The sequence below is a fragment of the Puma concolor genome, chromosome B4 (genome assembly GCF_028749965.1).
Source record: "Puma concolor isolate L17-30 chromosome B4, mPumCon1.1.hap2, whole genome shotgun sequence".
Lineage (NCBI taxonomy): Eukaryota > Metazoa > Chordata > Mammalia > Carnivora > Felidae > Puma > Puma concolor.
The window spans coordinates 14,771,150-14,787,736 of record NC_141673.1 but is presented as its reverse complement, the minus strand read 5'-3'; the positions used below and the strand labels follow the sequence as shown (position 1 = coordinate 14,787,736).

At 48.6% G+C, this 16,587-nt stretch overlaps 1 protein-coding gene across 2 annotated transcripts in view; it reads right to left on the bottom strand.

The window, feature by feature from the left end:
- Nucleotides 1–357: 357 nt before the first annotated feature.
- SYN3 (synapsin III) overlaps nucleotides 358–16,587 on the bottom strand; it is a 467,188-nt gene continuing 450,958 nt past the window's right edge. For both annotated transcript variants that reach the window (XM_025926829.2, XM_086712422.1), the window contains exons 11-14: nucleotides 16,092–16,226; nucleotides 15,164–15,251; nucleotides 9,048–9,339; nucleotides 358–6,078 (exon numbers count right to left, since the gene is read on the bottom strand). In XM_025926829.2, coding sequence (XP_025782614.1) covers nucleotides 5,946–6,078; nucleotides 9,048–9,339; nucleotides 15,164–15,251; nucleotides 16,092–16,226 — 648 coding nt within the window. In that variant the 3' untranslated portion in view covers nucleotides 358–5,945. The remainder of the gene's footprint in view (nucleotides 6,079–9,047; nucleotides 9,340–15,163; nucleotides 15,252–16,091; nucleotides 16,227–16,587) is intronic.

Below are 16,587 nucleotides of genomic sequence, written 5' to 3'. Positions count from 1 at the left end.
ACTGTTTGCGGAAGCATGATTTATAAAATGAAGCCAAGCTAGGGTGGGTGCTTAGACACCCACCTGCTCAACCCACCTCCTTTCTCTGCAGCTCTTTCCTGGGCTCTGTGATGAAACTTCTGGGCTCTGAAGCAGCATTTTTGGACAACTGTGGGGTTATGGGGACTCTTGTTTCTGGCTGCTTCTGGAGTGGAGTTACGATTTTTTTCCTTGTGTTTGCAACGCTTGGTACCTAATTTGTAATCTAAATAGATGACCTCTTTCAACAAAGTTTTCCTGCTTTGAGTGCTGGTCAAGTACTTGTTCTTCAAAGTCGCCTCTTAACTACTCTATTGGAAGAACATTTTGCTTTTAAGGTTTAAAATACACAAAATTCAAGATTTATTCTTCATACAAGAAAAAGGCCAAACACAAATGTCTTACCATACAGTATAGAAACATGCTATCGTGACAAATAAAAATCTGAATCGCAACCCAGGAATAAAACACTATTATATCTGCAGACAATATTTAGGAATATTGCCGATGTCTTCCTCCTTTTTAAAAAATCTGTTTTGCATATAAGGAAATGGCTTGGAATGTTATATGCTGCAAGAATATTTTGAGTCCTACATACACGCGAAGGTATTTTTTTGCTACACATATAGCCTTTATTTCCATCACAGTGAAGAAAATTCAGTCAGTACCAGGATTTTCTAGAGGCCATGTCACCCTTAGTAGCTTACTGTGTATAGGCAAAGGATTGGGGCTTTGACATTTCTTTCTGTGGTATTTTGTAATGTCTGAGCTGTAGGACAGCTTTTTAAACAGTGTCCACTAGATGCTGTGTGGCTTTAACTGGGTCTGGGCTGAAGGAATCACCTGAAGCTTCGGTGGGCCCAAGTCCACCCTTCTCTACTTCTACATCCCTCTGTGGCCATCTGTGCTGTTAGGTTTGCACTGTGTGGGTATGTGTGCGGTGGGAGGATGTAGTGATGACCAGAAGCACCAAATCCTGTAAAACAATGAGTCTGCCAAGTGTCCTTTTTGAATGGTTCTCGAGAGGTCTGGGAACTGCTGGTGTCCCATGGATGTGGGTGCTCCTTTCTGACACCTCACCTGGGACTTCCTGGCCAGTGTGACACATCTCTTAATTGAGAGTGTGTGCCACACGCCTAAATCCTCCAGCAGTTTGTTCTAAATTCTTAAAACAGCCTCAAAGCTTTTCCTCTTGGACACCTAAAGTGATGGTTAGAAGCTTGTAAAACCCTACATCCTCTTCATTAGGCTGAGACTGGAGCTTTATATATTGCTGGTGTGTCACGAGCATGAAGTCATGGTTTGGCAGCAGCACGTCCCCTGCGCGACTCTGTGACCATCGCTGAGAATGTTGTGGAGGCAAGCTCGTTGAGAGCGCTGCGGTAAGCGTTTTGGGAAGATGCGGTTCTCCATTGGCTTGTAGCCTTAATGGCTTTCTGTGGCCCCGTGTTTTTCCCTTTAGTTATTTTTATTAATGGGAGCTTGCCCTTTTTCTCCCCCTTCTCTTTATAAGTGAAAGCTATGGTTTGGCAAGGCTGGACATCAAATCATGGGAGGTATCCTCTCCTTCCAGTGTAAGGTTTTGGGATTCCTCATGTAAAGGCAGTTGCATTCTGTCCTCTCTCTGTCTGGCTTGGTGCTCCAATTCCTGCGATCACTGCTTAGCCCCGTATCTCTGTAATTCTTATTCTGATGGAGCTGGACACTCCTCCCTCTGCTCCCTGTGCTGGGGGCCCGGGGCCAAGGTCGGCTTTCCTCCTTCCCTGGGCAGTAGCTGCCAAGAGCCAACTTGCTTCTGCCCTAGACTCCATAAAGACCGTAGACAACAAATACTTCAACCATAGGAGTTTGGAAACGGAAATTACAAGCAGGAGGACCAATCAAAACACAAATGATGGGAAACAAAAGGGATTTTAAAAGATTCACGCACACGCACTGTAGGAGCATTCAGTTTTTGATTGGTCTTCCCTTCGAGGGACACCCCCCTGACTTCAAGAACCATGTCCCAGCCATTTTCATCTTTCTCTCAGCCGGGGCCAGTCGAGAAAGAGAGAGAGCTCTGAACCCAGCATCTAAGAGTCCCAGTCTCATCTAGCTGGGCTGCATATTCTGTCTGCGGAAACACAAGGGAGGCTCTGTGCCCTTTATGCATTGTGTTTGGTTAATGGACCGATCTGACTTGCTTGTTGCCCAAACTTCCAATTTGTCTCCAACCAAACCCCAAGTGGCTGCCTTCTCTTAGAGTCTTAATACTAGACTCAAAGTCTGAATTTTATCAGTGACTGTGTGGGAGTCGGGGATAGCTTTTGACATCTGTCAGTACAGTTAGTAACCAGCCGGCATGCTCTCCAGGATAAAGAAAAACATGCGATATGAGAAAAGTGCTCTTAGGCCCTGAGCTACTCCTCCATATAATTCAGCCACTGCTTGGATCTGCCAGGCTGACTTAACCGGCCTAAACCCTGACTCTGACCTTTCACCAGCGCTAAGCACTGAAAGCAGAATGAACCACTGACCTGCTTTATGTAGCTGAATAAAACACCAGCTGTCTGCTCCCCAGACCTGGGAGGGGCCGGGTTCCGAAAGGAGGCGGTGTATCTGTGGGCCAGGGCTGTTTGTGAAGCTCTGGTGTGTGCTGTGTGCCGTGTCTGGAAGGGGCTCCTCGGCCCTGGGTCTTTGCTGTACAAGCCTTGGCATCGTCCTGGCCTGCAGGCCACAGCCTCTTCTGACTGAGGCTGATGTTTGGCTCCCAGCCGTAGTGGCCCTGAGGCTCCCCACCTCCATGGTCAAGTGCACTACAGGGGATGCCTCATTGGCCCCCCTGATTCTGCTCACCTCCGTTCCTTTTCACACTCAGTTTAGAATCCGAGACCTCTTTCTGAGGCTTAAAAAAACAAAACAAAACAAAAAAACGCCGTAGATTTTCTTCAGTTTATCTCATTTTACTATTATATGGGTTCACTTCTGTTCCTGGGCAAGTGACTTCCTCACACTGACACTCTTGTAGACAGCCCTTTTCTCCAGCCTGAACACTTTGTGTACATTTCATTAGTTTCCTAGTTTTCTAGGAAGGCCAAGCTAAAACATGTCCTGAACACCTGTGTGCCGAGGAATGTGCCCTGTGCTTGACTCACGTAGCAAATTCACGAGGTACCCACGCCGGCTTGCCTTCCCCATGAACTCCTTCCACTGCAGACTCCGATGAAAACTTCAGAGGGTAGCTGGTGTTTAGGCTCCTGGGCTGTGCCACTGTATTTGTTACCATGTGAGTGAAGGCCCTTCCTCCCTGCCCCACCAGCAGGGACTGAACGTCAGGAGGGAGTGCGGTAACGATGGAGAGAACACAGAGAGGCCATGGAAGAGCGAGGATATGCATATTCAGTGTCCCTGGAAAGCTGACTTCACACCTAATTAAACTACAGCACCATCTTGCCATGGTGAGAGGGGAAGACCTGGACCGAGTTATTTTCTCTGGCTGGTGGCAGTGTCCCCTGAAGCTGCATCCTTAAATCCCCGTTCGTTGTGCTACACCCTTGGCACCCATGGTTCAGCCTCACCAAGTCAGCCTGGAGGGAAAATGCCAGCCTTTCTTTGGGTCAAAGTTGTGCAACAAAGCAAAAACCAAACCACCTGTCAGAATCTCTATAGAGTGACTACTCCCTTCTTTTTGCCCTTTCCCATTCAAAAATGTCACAGCTATTAAAGGTTAAGTGTTTGGAAGGAACACATGTTAGCCTATGTGTGGCAACAGTCCATTTTGGGGGTCTATGGTCTCTGTAAGACCATTCCTGTTCTCTACATTCATACTCAGACCAGTGGGGAAATTGACTCAAATGTGCCAGTTATAAACTAGTGTTATGTCATGGATCACATGTGTGCACGGTTATAAATATCAGGATGCCTGGTCTGATTAAAAAAAAAAAAAAATCTTGTGCTACTGTAGTGGGAGCATCTGGGAGTTACAGCTTGAATGTTGAGAAGTTTTTAGGGACAAGGGACAGAATATAAGAAAGTGGGAAAATGTAAGCCGCGCAGTCACTGTTGGCAGAGCCACGAATTTTTGCTCAGCGAAGGAGTGGGTGCCTGGCTGTAAAGAGCCCATACCAATACTGACCTCATGCAGGGGGCCTTCCCACTGAGCTCAGCTCAGGGCTGCTGGTCTAACTTCAATTTGCATGCAAAATGCTTGGGGAGACTGACAAAGACAAGGGTCTGGGCCTTATGACCAGAATTCTGCCTCCTTTGCTCTGAATTGAAGCTAGCTGTGCCCACGCTTTGAGAAACTTTGTCCAGCCTATGACCACTCTGTTGTGTGTTTCCAGTTGTGTTTTATTACTATGTGAGAATCAGGTGACCTTGACTTTTTCCGACCTTAATCTCCAATGTACAAGAGCAGTGGCTGCCTTAGGTGTTTTCTATGCTCTTGATCTCCCCAAACATGCCTCCATGACGTCACACCTTGCCCTATAAGTTGTCCCTGCTCCTTTATTCAGAATGCAGCTCCACGCCATGGACACGTTCATTGTTACCTCCCTCTCTCCTTCTCTGTGACCAGGGAGGGAGAGACATGTCTCAAGTCGCAATGTAGGCTGTAAGGGGAGAGTGTGGTGGCTACGTTCAAATGTCCTGGGCTCTTTTTGGGACCAGGAGGCTGGTTCTGGCACCTACAATGTTTCTAGCACCGGGCATGTGGTGATTTGGGGGCAGCCCTGCACCCCATCTGGTCATGGGAAGCAGTCCGATGTAGGGAAAAAGCTTTGGAAAGGGAGTCACGGCATTGCCCAGCCCTGTAGCCCACTTGTTCTGTGAAGTAAGCTTGGCTTAAGCAAGGTTCAATCTTGTTTCTTCACTGCAGGAATTCCAAGAGCCTTTGACACGTAATGTTGTACTACCCATCTCAAAACAAGAAATACAAAGTATTTCCTAAACATGTTTGACCATGGGACCCTTTTGTACCTGAGTCACCTACCAAAGCCTTGCTGTAAACCGTTGGTGAAATGCCAACCTGGAAGTTACCACCACTTCGCTTTCTCAGCCTGTGTTATTGATCTCCTGATTCTCTCCGGTTCCTCATATGTCCTTGAGGAGGGAACATTTCTGGCGGGAATTCGGGGAGTTCTTGGTGGTGTAACGCAGAATGGGTGGAGGAACCCTGACCTGACTCCTTCCTTGGGAAGTTGAGGGCATCTTCTTTTGGGAACTAGGGATGATTTGTAGAACTGTCGTCTGCTCTTGGCTGTCCAATCTGGGGGTGAGCAGCACTTCAGGATTTCTTCTCCATTTCTGTTGAGTTCTGAAAGGCCCCACTTGTTACACAGGATCTGATTTCATTCCACTGTTCTTAAGATCCCACCGGGAGCCACATGTGATGGACCTTTGCCTTTCTGGTCTGAGGGGTGATTGAGCCTGGATGGAGCTAGCATGGGTAGGTAGTATGTTCCCCTGGCTGGGCTTTTCTCCTTTTGTTTGCAAAACATGGTCAAAAGATTATTGCCTCCTATGTTGCTGAGGTCCGACTATAGTGTCTGCATTTGATGGAGGTGAGGCAAGGCCTGGAGGGGACCTTCACCTGAAGGCGAGCAAAACACTAACAAGAAATGTGAAAACTAGCCACACACAGACATTTCACTTGGTTATCTGAGGCAGGGGAGCAAGCATCTGGGTGGGCAGGGTGATGTGATGCCGTTAGGGCCTGATTTGATGAACCCGGAGGCTCTCAAAGGCCCACCACTCAGACGATGATGCTGGAATGTCATGGTCAAGGGAGGTGGGAACACATATAGATACTCAGTTCCTGGATCAAAGGCATTTAGAGAGTATATTCTCAGGCCCTCCATTCTGTTCCCATCGGGAACCAAGGCCGAGAAGGAAGAGAGGCAGGAAAAGGGGGAGTGTAACAGCACTCCCCTGTCCCAGCGTGGACAAGGTTAGTCAGAGAACAGGCTGGCAAAGGACTTCCTCAGGTTGCGGATGGTTTCGGCCTTGGCCTCGTCTTCACTTGGGGTCCCGCGCTGAGAGGTGTCAGATGTACTGAGGCTGGTAGTCAGGGACTGGGATTTGCTGAAACAGAAAGGCAAAGGGGGTTGGGGGTGACAAGGCCTGGGAAATGAGTCACAGGGCTTGCTGGGAAGCCAAGCTGGGTGAGCCCAGTCATCACGATGATAGGATGACCGGAAACCTGGCATCCCAACGCTTACATGATGCTGAGTGCATCACACACGTTCTTTAACCTGCAAGGTGGTTATCAGTATCCTCCAATTTTAGGTACAGAAATTGGGGCTCTCAGTGAGTAGCAGGGGAGTGCCTGAGGATCACATTCGTTCCAGCAAGCCGGGCTGCTCGCCAGCAGGTGTTACTAGATAGCAGCTTGAGCACTCTCGTGCCTCCGCGCACAAACCTGTGGGGCCGACCATAAAGTGCTGTATCAGCATCGGGTGGTGGCTGCTCCTCCTGTACTTTCTGGCACGAGTTTGGGAATCAGGAGGCCCGTGTTCTGGACCCCGCCCTGCCATCTGACCTCTCTGGCCTTGGCAGGTGGCGTACTGCTCAGGGCCTCTTTCACCTCATCGGTAAAAAGGAGGGCTGGTCTTGGGGCGCCTGGGTGGCTCAGTCGGTTGAGCGTCCGACTTCGGCTCAGGTCATGATCTCATGGTCCATGAGTTCAAGTCCCACATCAGGCTCTGTGCTGACAGCTCAGAGCCTGGAGCCTGTTTCAGATTCTGTGTCTCCCTCTCTCTGACCCTCCCCCATTCATCCTCTGTCTCTCTCTGTCTCAAAAATAAATAAACGTTAAAAAAAAATTATTAAAAAAAAATTTTTATTAAAAAGGGAGGGCTGGTCTAGCCCACCCTCAGGCCTCTTCTCTGTCACTCTGGGCTTCACTTCCTGCCTTTCCCATCAAGCCTTTGCTGCAGCCTCTGGCCTGCTTCGGGATTCTCAAGGTGTCCACTGTTTGAACCTTTGTGCCAACCTAGTGCTAGGTGACAGGGCTGTGGAGAGGGCTGTGATTCGGGCCTTGCCCTCAGGAGGCTCACATTCTAGTGGAGGTGACAGACACAGGAAGAGGTGATACACATAGGCCCCAAGCTTAAGAGATCCACACATGGTCTTGCCATCACCATACAGGTAGAAGCACAGAGAAGTTGCGTAATGCTTTTGAGGTCATGCAGCTTTTAAGTGGTAGAGCTGGGACTGGAACCCAGGCAGTCTGACTCGAGTCTGTGCTGTCAACCACGATGCCATATTGCCTGGAGGGACACTTGCTAATATCTATCAAATGGAAAATGCATTCATCCTTTGATCCTACAATATCATCGCTGGTACTTTCTCCACAGCTGAGCCTATACACATGACAAACAGTGTGTGTTCAGGGTTGTTTGCTGCCGGCTTCTCTGTAAGAGCAAACCAAATTTCTCTTTGTGGTGGGTTCGATCAGAGTACAACTATACAGTGGCATACGATACAGCTGTGAAAAGGGGAAAATGTCAATGGACGCAGTGGATGAGCTTTAGGATTTACTGTTAAATGTAAAAAGCAAGGAGAATGGTGTGGATAGTAAGTACTGCCGTTTGTAAAAAGTGGGGGAGGGAAGCAACATACATTTTTGTACTTGCATGAGGAATACACAAGGAACTAACAAATGTGGTCACCCCTGGGGAGCAGGGGGCCGGAAAGCACTGGCCGGGAATGAGATGGGAGGAAGGTTTTTCAGTGTGTACCTCTGATGTCGTGTAGATCTTTGAACCGTGTGAATGCATCACCCATTCAGACGCATCCTGGTTAGCCCGATCCATGGGCTGAGTGCCCTGTGTTCAATTCCAGCTCTTCTACTCACCAACAGTGGAGCTTGGGCAATTCATCTCCTCCTCGTTTGTAAAATGCGGATAGTAGTAGTTACTAACCCCTATACTTGTGAGAATTAAAAAACCCCAACCAAGTGAAGTCCTTGGCAGGTGGTAAGCGGACAGTGGGTGCTAGGAGTGAGGCTCTGTTTCTGCACGTTAGTGCTTAGCAGTGAAGGAAGGGAGGGGCTTTCCCAAGAAAACACAGCTGGGACTCTCTGACCTCAAAGCGAGAGATGGGCTTCAGAGGGAAGGGGACGGGTGTGTGTCGTGATGTGTCGTTTACAGACAGTGACGTGACGGCAGTGGTTCCTCCTGGGGTCTAGCCTTTTGCAATGTGCTTTGGAGGCCCTCTTACCAAGAGTCTATATGGCCACATAGGTTGCTTTGACCCAAAACACATGATGGGATAAATGACATTGTGTGGCTTCAAAGCTGGGCCCAGGCCTTTGAGGCTTCTACTTTTGCTCTTCTGGGATGGGATTCTACCATGTGAGGAAGTTGGGTCCAGTCTGCCGGAGCTGGTGGCCTGTGGAGAGACAGGCCCCGCTGACAGCAGATGTGTGGTAAGGAAGGCCATCTTGGACCATCCAGCCCCAGTTAAGATGCCAGATAACTGCAGCCACTTGAATGATCCCAGGAGGGTAGTGTTGCTGGATTTAGTAAATAAAAGTCCAGGATACCTAGTTAAATCTGAATTTCAGTTGAAAAACAAATCCTTTTTCCAGTATAAGCATCTCCCATGCTATATTTGAGGGTATACTTATACTCAAAATTATTCATTGCTTATCTGAAATGCAAATCTCACCGTGCCTCCTGTATTTTACCTGGCAACTCCACAGGAGAGACCAGCAGGAGAATCTCCCAGCTGATCCAGACTCAGAATAAATTGCTGGACCAAAAATTATGAGCGAAGAAAATGGTCGTTTGCTTAAGCTGCGGTTTTGGGGGAGGTTTGTTATGTGGCAAGAGATAACTGATGAGTATGTATCTGGAGGGTCGTGGTGGGAGCCAAGCTGTACTCTGACCTCCTGGGCCCTGCCTGCCATCCAAGTTCCATCCTCCGACCCACTGAGAGTCTGGGTGAGGCCTCAGTGGGTCTTCCTTGGTCTCTGAGCCCCTGAGTCAGCCCAGCTCTGCCCGCACCCCTACCCCACCCTCTACCCTGCCGGATCCCAGAGCACCTACTTGAGATGAGGGTGGGGTGGTGCTGGCTTCTTGGAGTCTTCCCCCTGTTGGGAGGCACTGCGGCCTTGAACGGGGGGCCGGGGCTGTGAGGCGAGGGGGGCGCCTGGCTTGGCGGCCTGGTTTGGAGAACTCCCGCCGGATGCCCGGGACAGCTGTGGTGAGCCTGGCGATCTCTGCTGCTGTGGAGACCCCGACGGGGAGCTGAGGGGCTGCTGGCCTTGCGGGGAGAGCCTCTGTTGGGAGGGGCTCCCGGTTCGCGGGGGCTGAGGAGACTGAGTTTGGCGAGGGCCCCCTACAGGGAGAAAAATGATTATGTTCAAGTTTTTCTTAAGATAAATATGGCTGTGCACAAATATTGCTTCGAGGATGTTCACTGCAGTTTTTTTTATAACAGCGAAAAGCTGAAAACAGTGTAAGTGCCCAATTGGAGAACTGATCAGGAACATTAAGATACATCCATGTAATGGAATACCCTGTGGCTATCATATATTAAATGATATAGAACAGTGTTGATAATATATGCTAAATACATACTGCTAAACAGAAAAGGCAGTTTACAAAACAACATATGGTTTTATTCCATTTTAGCACATATGTATATAGCTATGTAAAAAATAAAGACTGGAGGGGCGCCTGGGTGGCTCAGTTGGTTAAGCATCTGACTTCGGCTCAGGCCATGATCTCATGATTCGTGGGTTCGAGCCCTGAATCAGGCTGTCTGCTGTCAGCTCAGAGCCTGGAGCCTGCTTCAGATTCTGTGTCTCCCTCTCTCTCTGCCCCTCCCCTGCTAGCACTCTGTCTCTCAAAAATGAATAAAAACGTTAAAAAATTAATAAAAAAATAAAGACTGGAAAGTTGTCCACTCAAACCGTGTGTCTCTAACTTTAACATGCACATGAATCACTGGGGGGATCTTGTTAAAATAAAGATTAGGATCCAGTAGGTCTGGGAGAGTGTTGTGGACTGCATTGTGTACCCCCACATCCCCCCCCATTCATATTTTGAAGTCCTCATCCTCAACGTGACAGTATTTGGAGACAGGGCCCTACAGAAACTAACTATTGTTAAATGAGGTCATAAGGGTGGACCTGTGTCCTTAGAAGAAGAGACAGAGACCCCAGCGGCCACACAGAGGAAAGGCCATGGGAAAACAGTGAGAAAGCACTGTCTGCAAGCTATGGAGAGAACTTTCAACCCTGCTGGTACCTTGATCTTAGACCTCTAGCCTCCAGAACTGCGAGAAGATAAATGTCTTTTGTTGAAGCCACTCTGTGGCATTTTGTTATGGCGACCCAGGCAGACTGCTCCAGGTGGGGTCTGGGATTCTGCATTTCTAGCAAGTTCCCAGGTGATGCTTCTGCTCACCACGCTTTGAGTAATGAGTCAGTGCTGAATGATTACAAAAGTGGTGGGGTTAATTCTCTTTCTTTTGCTCACGGATGTTTTCCACACTGAAGATGCATTACTCTTGAAACAATAGATTACCCCTTCCCTTTTCATAGCTCTTTAAACTTTTCTAAGAACTTTCAAAGGCAATATGTCATTTGATCTAGAGAGAGGCTGGTAGGGAAGATACCATCCTTCTTGTCACATAGAGCTGGAAACTGAGCCTCCTCAAGTTCTCCTAACAAGAAAAGAGTAGCTGCAAAGAGCTCACAGGGGTCTTGGCTTTTCCCTCTCACCGTGCAGAGCATGGAGACTTCCACCTACAAGCAAAGGGGCATCACAGGCTTGGGGACATTTTAGCCGCCCAGAAATGACTTCAAGCAGGGTTCCAAGGCTCCAAGCAAGCAAGGCGCTCTCTCCTCATCTGTGAAGCCTGAGCGTCAGGGCTGCTGTGAATTGCATTTTGCCAAAACAGACTGGGACCTGTTCCTGGGAGAACAGGGTACCCTGTGGCTCTTCCTGCTGTGCTTGTTGAGATCACTGTGGACAGGTTAGGAGACTGGGAGTTCAGAGGGGCTGGAGCCTGTGTCTGTGGCCCTTTGCTCATGCTGATTTCTACAAGTCTTACTGAGCACACCTGAGTCCCCGGCCTTGGGCTCGGCCTCCTCACAGTAGTGCTGTGGGTTAGGCATTATCATCATCCCCACTTGAGTCCCAGATACGCTGTGACTTGCTCAAGGTGTCACTTCCAGTAAGGGGACGAGCCAAGATTCAAACCTACATCTCTCTGACTCAAACGCTCTGTTTCGTTTTCTCTTTTTTCCTTAAACAAAAAAACCCCAAACAAAAATCACAAAACCGTGCCATGCAGGGTGGCCCTGAATCCTCACATCTTTGTGCAAGTGAAAAAAAGGCACTCTCCTCCAGGGGAGGACATCTCTGAGCCAGGTGCAGGAGGAAGGGGGGACTTGATTCCCGCTGACCTCTGCCCTCAATCATCGCAGCTGGCACATTACACCATACTGGCTCGCGGAGCCCCAGTTCTTAACTCCTGTCTTGCGTTAACTTGACTGAGTTTTCTCTGGCTTCCTGGGCCCTGGCTTGTAAAATGAGGCCCTCGGACCAGCCACCGAACATCCGGCCCCATGTGAACATTCTTGCGAGGCTGATGCGGCACTTTCTCTGTTGGATTGAACTGAAGTATCGATTTAGCAACTGATTGCACGTGGCCTTGATCTGCTGTTCGCCGCTTTTGTCACTGTATGTCCCAGTGGGTTGGAGAACCCATTGATCTCAAACACCTATAGGGCCAGGCAGGTACATAAATAAATGAAGCAGGCAGGTGTCCAAAAAACCATATGGCTTTAACATGTTTTCCTTGAGATAAAAACACAGTTCAGGGAACTCTAAAGAGGCGCAAGCTGAAGAAAATTGCACTTGATGCTACAGCCCTGTGAAAGAGACAACAGGGAGGAGCAGGGCCGGAGGCAAATGGCGGAGTCCTGTCGTTCACGGGGGCCCAGTGACTGCAAGTCAGCAGGCAGCTGCTGAGGAGGGACACAGGCACGTTGTTTCTAGAGCTTCTGCTCTATCTAGAGAACCTGGGAATGGAAATATTTGTGCAAAACCTCCTGGTTCCTAAACGCTGGCTTACTCTTTTTATGTTTGAAACCTGTGTCAGGTTAGGAGTGCCTGGGTGGCTCAGTCGGTTGGGTGTCCGGCTTTGGCTCAGGTCATGATCTCACAGTCTGTAAGTTTGAGCCCCACATCAGGCTCTGTGCTGACAGCTCAGCCTGGGGCCTGCTTCAGATCCTGTGTACTGACCCCCCCCCTCCGCTGCCCCTCCCCGACTCACCCTCTGTCTCTCTCTCAAAAATAAATGAACATTAAAAAAAAAATTGGGGGGGGGGATGCCTGGGTGGCTCAGTCGGTTAAGTGTCTGACTTCGGCTCAGGTCATGATCTCACGGTTTGTGGGTTCAGGCCCCTGGTCGGGCTCTGTGCTGACAGCTCAGAACCTGGAGCCTGCTTCAGATTCTGTGTCTCCCTCTCTCTCTCTCTCTGCCCCTTCCTCCTTCTCTCTCTCTCTCAAAAATAAATAAACATAAAAATAACCCCACTGCAGGTCAAAGAAAACATCTGTTTTCTACTTTTATCTCAATTCTCCCCGTCCTCTCTCCTACCCCAGGGCCAGTAATATCTTGGAAAATCTGGATCCTCGTTCATTCATTTATTAACTCTTTGTTGAGTCCCTATTATCCACCTGGGATTCCTCAAGAGACACTCTACTTATTTCTTTCAGCTTCTTGGCAAAGCAAACAATTTTGTATTTTTCATTTCAGCACATACAGAAAACCACTGACTTATACAGAGAAAGTATTTGCTGAAGCACAGGATTGGTGCTAAAAAATTATGAGGTTCACTAAAAGAAAAGTTCACTTTTTACGGTGAGTTCAAAAACACGTTAATTAACTAGCCTTGTTATTTTTAATCTGAGTGTTAATCCAATGAGCGTTTGCTTTAATTATCTTAATTGGCTTTAAATGGATTGTTTTTCAACTCACTAATAGTGTGTTTAGCCTCATGTCCCTTAAAATAATATCTCTTTATCAAGCATGTCTGTACTCTGGGCCGGAGAGGAAACCAGAATACAGTAGCTCTCTGTTTTAAAAGTGCTCTGTTCAAATGTGTTTTAAAAAGTAAGTCCTGGGGCAGAGCAGGAAAGGAGAGGGCAGGGCAGAGGCACAGCCAGGAGCCGGGCAGGGGGATGAATAAATCATTTTTGAACACTTATAATGATAGAATTATCGCCAGGCAGGAGGGCATTGGGGCTGCTTATAAGGATTGTTAATGGTAATGATCATTAAGAGCAGCATGTATATTTTAATTGTTACTAAGACACGTTTTTGAGAGTAAGTTTTTAACAGTAAAAGTCACATAGTTATTAATAGTAAACTATTAGTAGTAAGAACTAACACCTACTAAGCATTCCCTTGTGCCAGACACCTTGCTAAGTGCTTCACCTACATTATCTCTTGGACAGCTGCCCACAACTAAACTAGGGAGCTGTTATATCACTGGGGAAACCAAGGCTCAGAGCATGTAACTTGCCTAAGACTGCAAAGGTACTGAGACGTAGAGGTGGATTCAAAACCACATTTGTTGGGGCGCCTGGGTGGTTCAGTTGGTTAAGTGTCTGACTTCGGCTCAGGTCATGGTCTCGCAGTTTGTGAGTTCAAGCCCAGCGTCGGGCTCTGTGCTGACAGCTCCGAGCCTGAATCCTGCTTCTGATTCTGTGTCTACCCCCCCACCCCCCGCCTGTCTCTCTCTGCCCATCCCCTGCTCACACTCTGTCTCAAAAATAAATAAACATTAAAAACAAAAACACATTTATCTGCCTAGAGAAGAAACCCCATGTCCATTTACACGGTTATGTAAGTTACACAATTTCCCTTTTCTTAAATACCTTCTGCTTTTCTGGGAAGAGAAGCAGACACACGAAGGATGGATGGGGTGCTTTAAGACCTGTGGAAGAGGAAGCCATTTAATGCCCAAGGCCGATTTTTCTAAGAAACAATGAATATGTTACTTTAGTTACAGCGACTGGAAAGGCCACAAAATGTGAGAGTAAAGCTTTTTCTTCTGGTAGGTTCCTAGCAGATTCTTAAAGAGATTGCCGTGAAACTGCCTGTCGGGCTTCTTGCTGTAGAGCTGCCCCGGAGATCCAAGCTGGCGCTAGAGCAGTGAACGCGTTTGGCGTCTGGAAGGTTCTGACTGCAAGAGAGGCAGCGGGCGGTCTTCTCTCCGGGCCCCGCTTGGTGAGAACGCCCAGGTCACGACATTTTGTGACACAGTTATTGCCACGGATTCCTCTCATAAACTCATCAATAGTTCACCCATTCTCTAATAAATGGCAACATTTAGACAGTAATGCTGGTATATTTTTTGAGGAAGAATAATTTCAATAAACAGTTACATATAATATTCCATTTTTCTTTCTCACTCTGGCTGGTTGCTCATAAATCTACAACCAGGTACCACTGATGGCTAAGAAACAGAAACCTGCAGGGCGCCTGGGTGGTTCAGTCAGTTGAGCGTCCAACTTTGACTCAGGCCATGATTTCACGGTTTGTGGGTTCGAGTCCTGCGTTGGGCTCTGTGCTGACAGCTCAGCGCCTGGAGCCTGCTTCCGATTCTGTGTCTCTCTCTCTCTCTCTCTCTGCCCCTCCCTTGCTCACACTCTCTCTCTTTCTCTCAAAAAATAAACATTAAAACTTTTTTTTTTTATAAAAAAGAAACAGATGCTTGTTCAAAGATCTGAAAGGCCATATTTGTAAACCTGCATTTTCTTGTTGTGCTTCCTTGGGCAAAGCCTCAATGTCCACCTCTGCAAAAAGGAAATACTGATGGTTTTCACTGGGGAGTGATTGGGAGATAAAAAAGAAAACAAAAGAAAAAAAGAAAATAGAGGGGAAAGTCCCTTGCACAGTGCCTGGCACCTATGAGGCACTCAGTGACTTCACCTGTCTTTCCCTTCTTCATTCCTGACTTATTGGGGTGACAGACCTCACATTCTCACTCATTCTGCACAGAGTGAGCACACATACTCTGTGGATAAAGTGTTAGGATGCATTTTCCCAGAGTACCTTCTGGAAACCACACATGGATCCCTCAGTGCATTTGGACATCCTCACTACATAATTTCTCTTGCTGACTTGTCATGGGGCTTACCTTGTGTGGGTGGGCGTGGCTGGGGCTGTCCAAGTGGAGGTCCCAGCTGGGCTGGCCCCGGTGATTTTGCTGGTTTCATCTGTGGAGCCTAGAGCAGGAGAGAAGAGAGGCCTGTTGGGATTGCCGCAGCCATTTGCTTCCTGGGTGGGAGGGCAGGATTTATAAAGATCTTTTTATTATTGGAGTAAAACTTACATAAAGTGCACAATTCTTAAGTGCACAGCATAGCGGATTTTTACATGTGTATACATCTGTGTAACCACCACCCGAGTCAGGACAGAACCTCCAGTGGAGACGGCTACCCCATGCCCCTTCCCAGCCAGCAACCCCCTCCGGTAGAACCATCCTTCCCACAGCTATTATCATGGATTTGTTTTCGTGGGGGAGGGGTGGGGGTGGGGGAAAGCAGGTTTTGAGATTTGCTTTTCCAGAAAGCTGAGAGCTAGCAAATTCTTTGGAGAATGAGTTAGGGAGCTTGTCGAGGTTGGGGCACGGAGAAACAGAAGACACAATAGTCTCTATTGACCGGGGCCCTGGAAACACACAAAGGGCACGTGTGTATACACACCCGTGCGTGCACGCACACACCCACACGCGCCCGCTGCTCCCTGCGCAGGCCCAGGAATGAGGGCACAGAAGGGACAACTGGCTTCTTATGTCCATAATCTCTGCCCACCAGTGCCGTTGTGACAAGGCTTTCCTCCCTCTGATGGTGGATGGGGGAAAGTCTCCTCGGAGCCCCCCCCAAACTCCCCTGTCCGCGGCAGGGTGCAAGCTGTCCAAGCCCAGCCTCCATCCACACCCCATTCCTTTCTCCCCAGAGTGCTTCCATTCTAGGTGATCTCCTTTGGATCCAGGGGCTCCCCATTCCCAGAGAGCCCAGCATTTCTCATGGCCATGATATCTCCTGCGCTCCCGGAAACCTCACCCAAGGCCTCAGGGAAGAGGGCACTGTGCCCCCTGGTATCAGGAGTTGGCTCATTTTGGAGACCACGAGGTCGGCCATCAGCTGTTTGTCCTCTTCCACGTGCTCTCCAATCAAGGGCATTGAGCTGTCCATCACCTGCAGAGAGAAAGGAGGCTTGGGCACTGCGTCCCAGAAGGACTGGCACGGCTCAGGACAGAAGTGACCACTAGATGGTGATGTTGTCCATGCAAACACCCAGCCCAGTGCCTCCAGCTGGGAATGATTCCTGTGGAGACACCCAGATCCCTGCAGTTCAGTCTAAATCAACTCTCTGGATCCAGTTTAATTCAGCCTACATTTGTTGGGCTACAGAAATGTGACCAAGGGCCAGGAAGGCTTTGCTGACCTTTTCTGCTCTTTTCTTTGGGGAGCCAGTCTCCACCCCCTCTTTTCCCACCTTGGCTCCTGCCCAGGCTTGGGGCCAACCTCCTGAACTTTGGCCCAAGGTCAAGGCTTT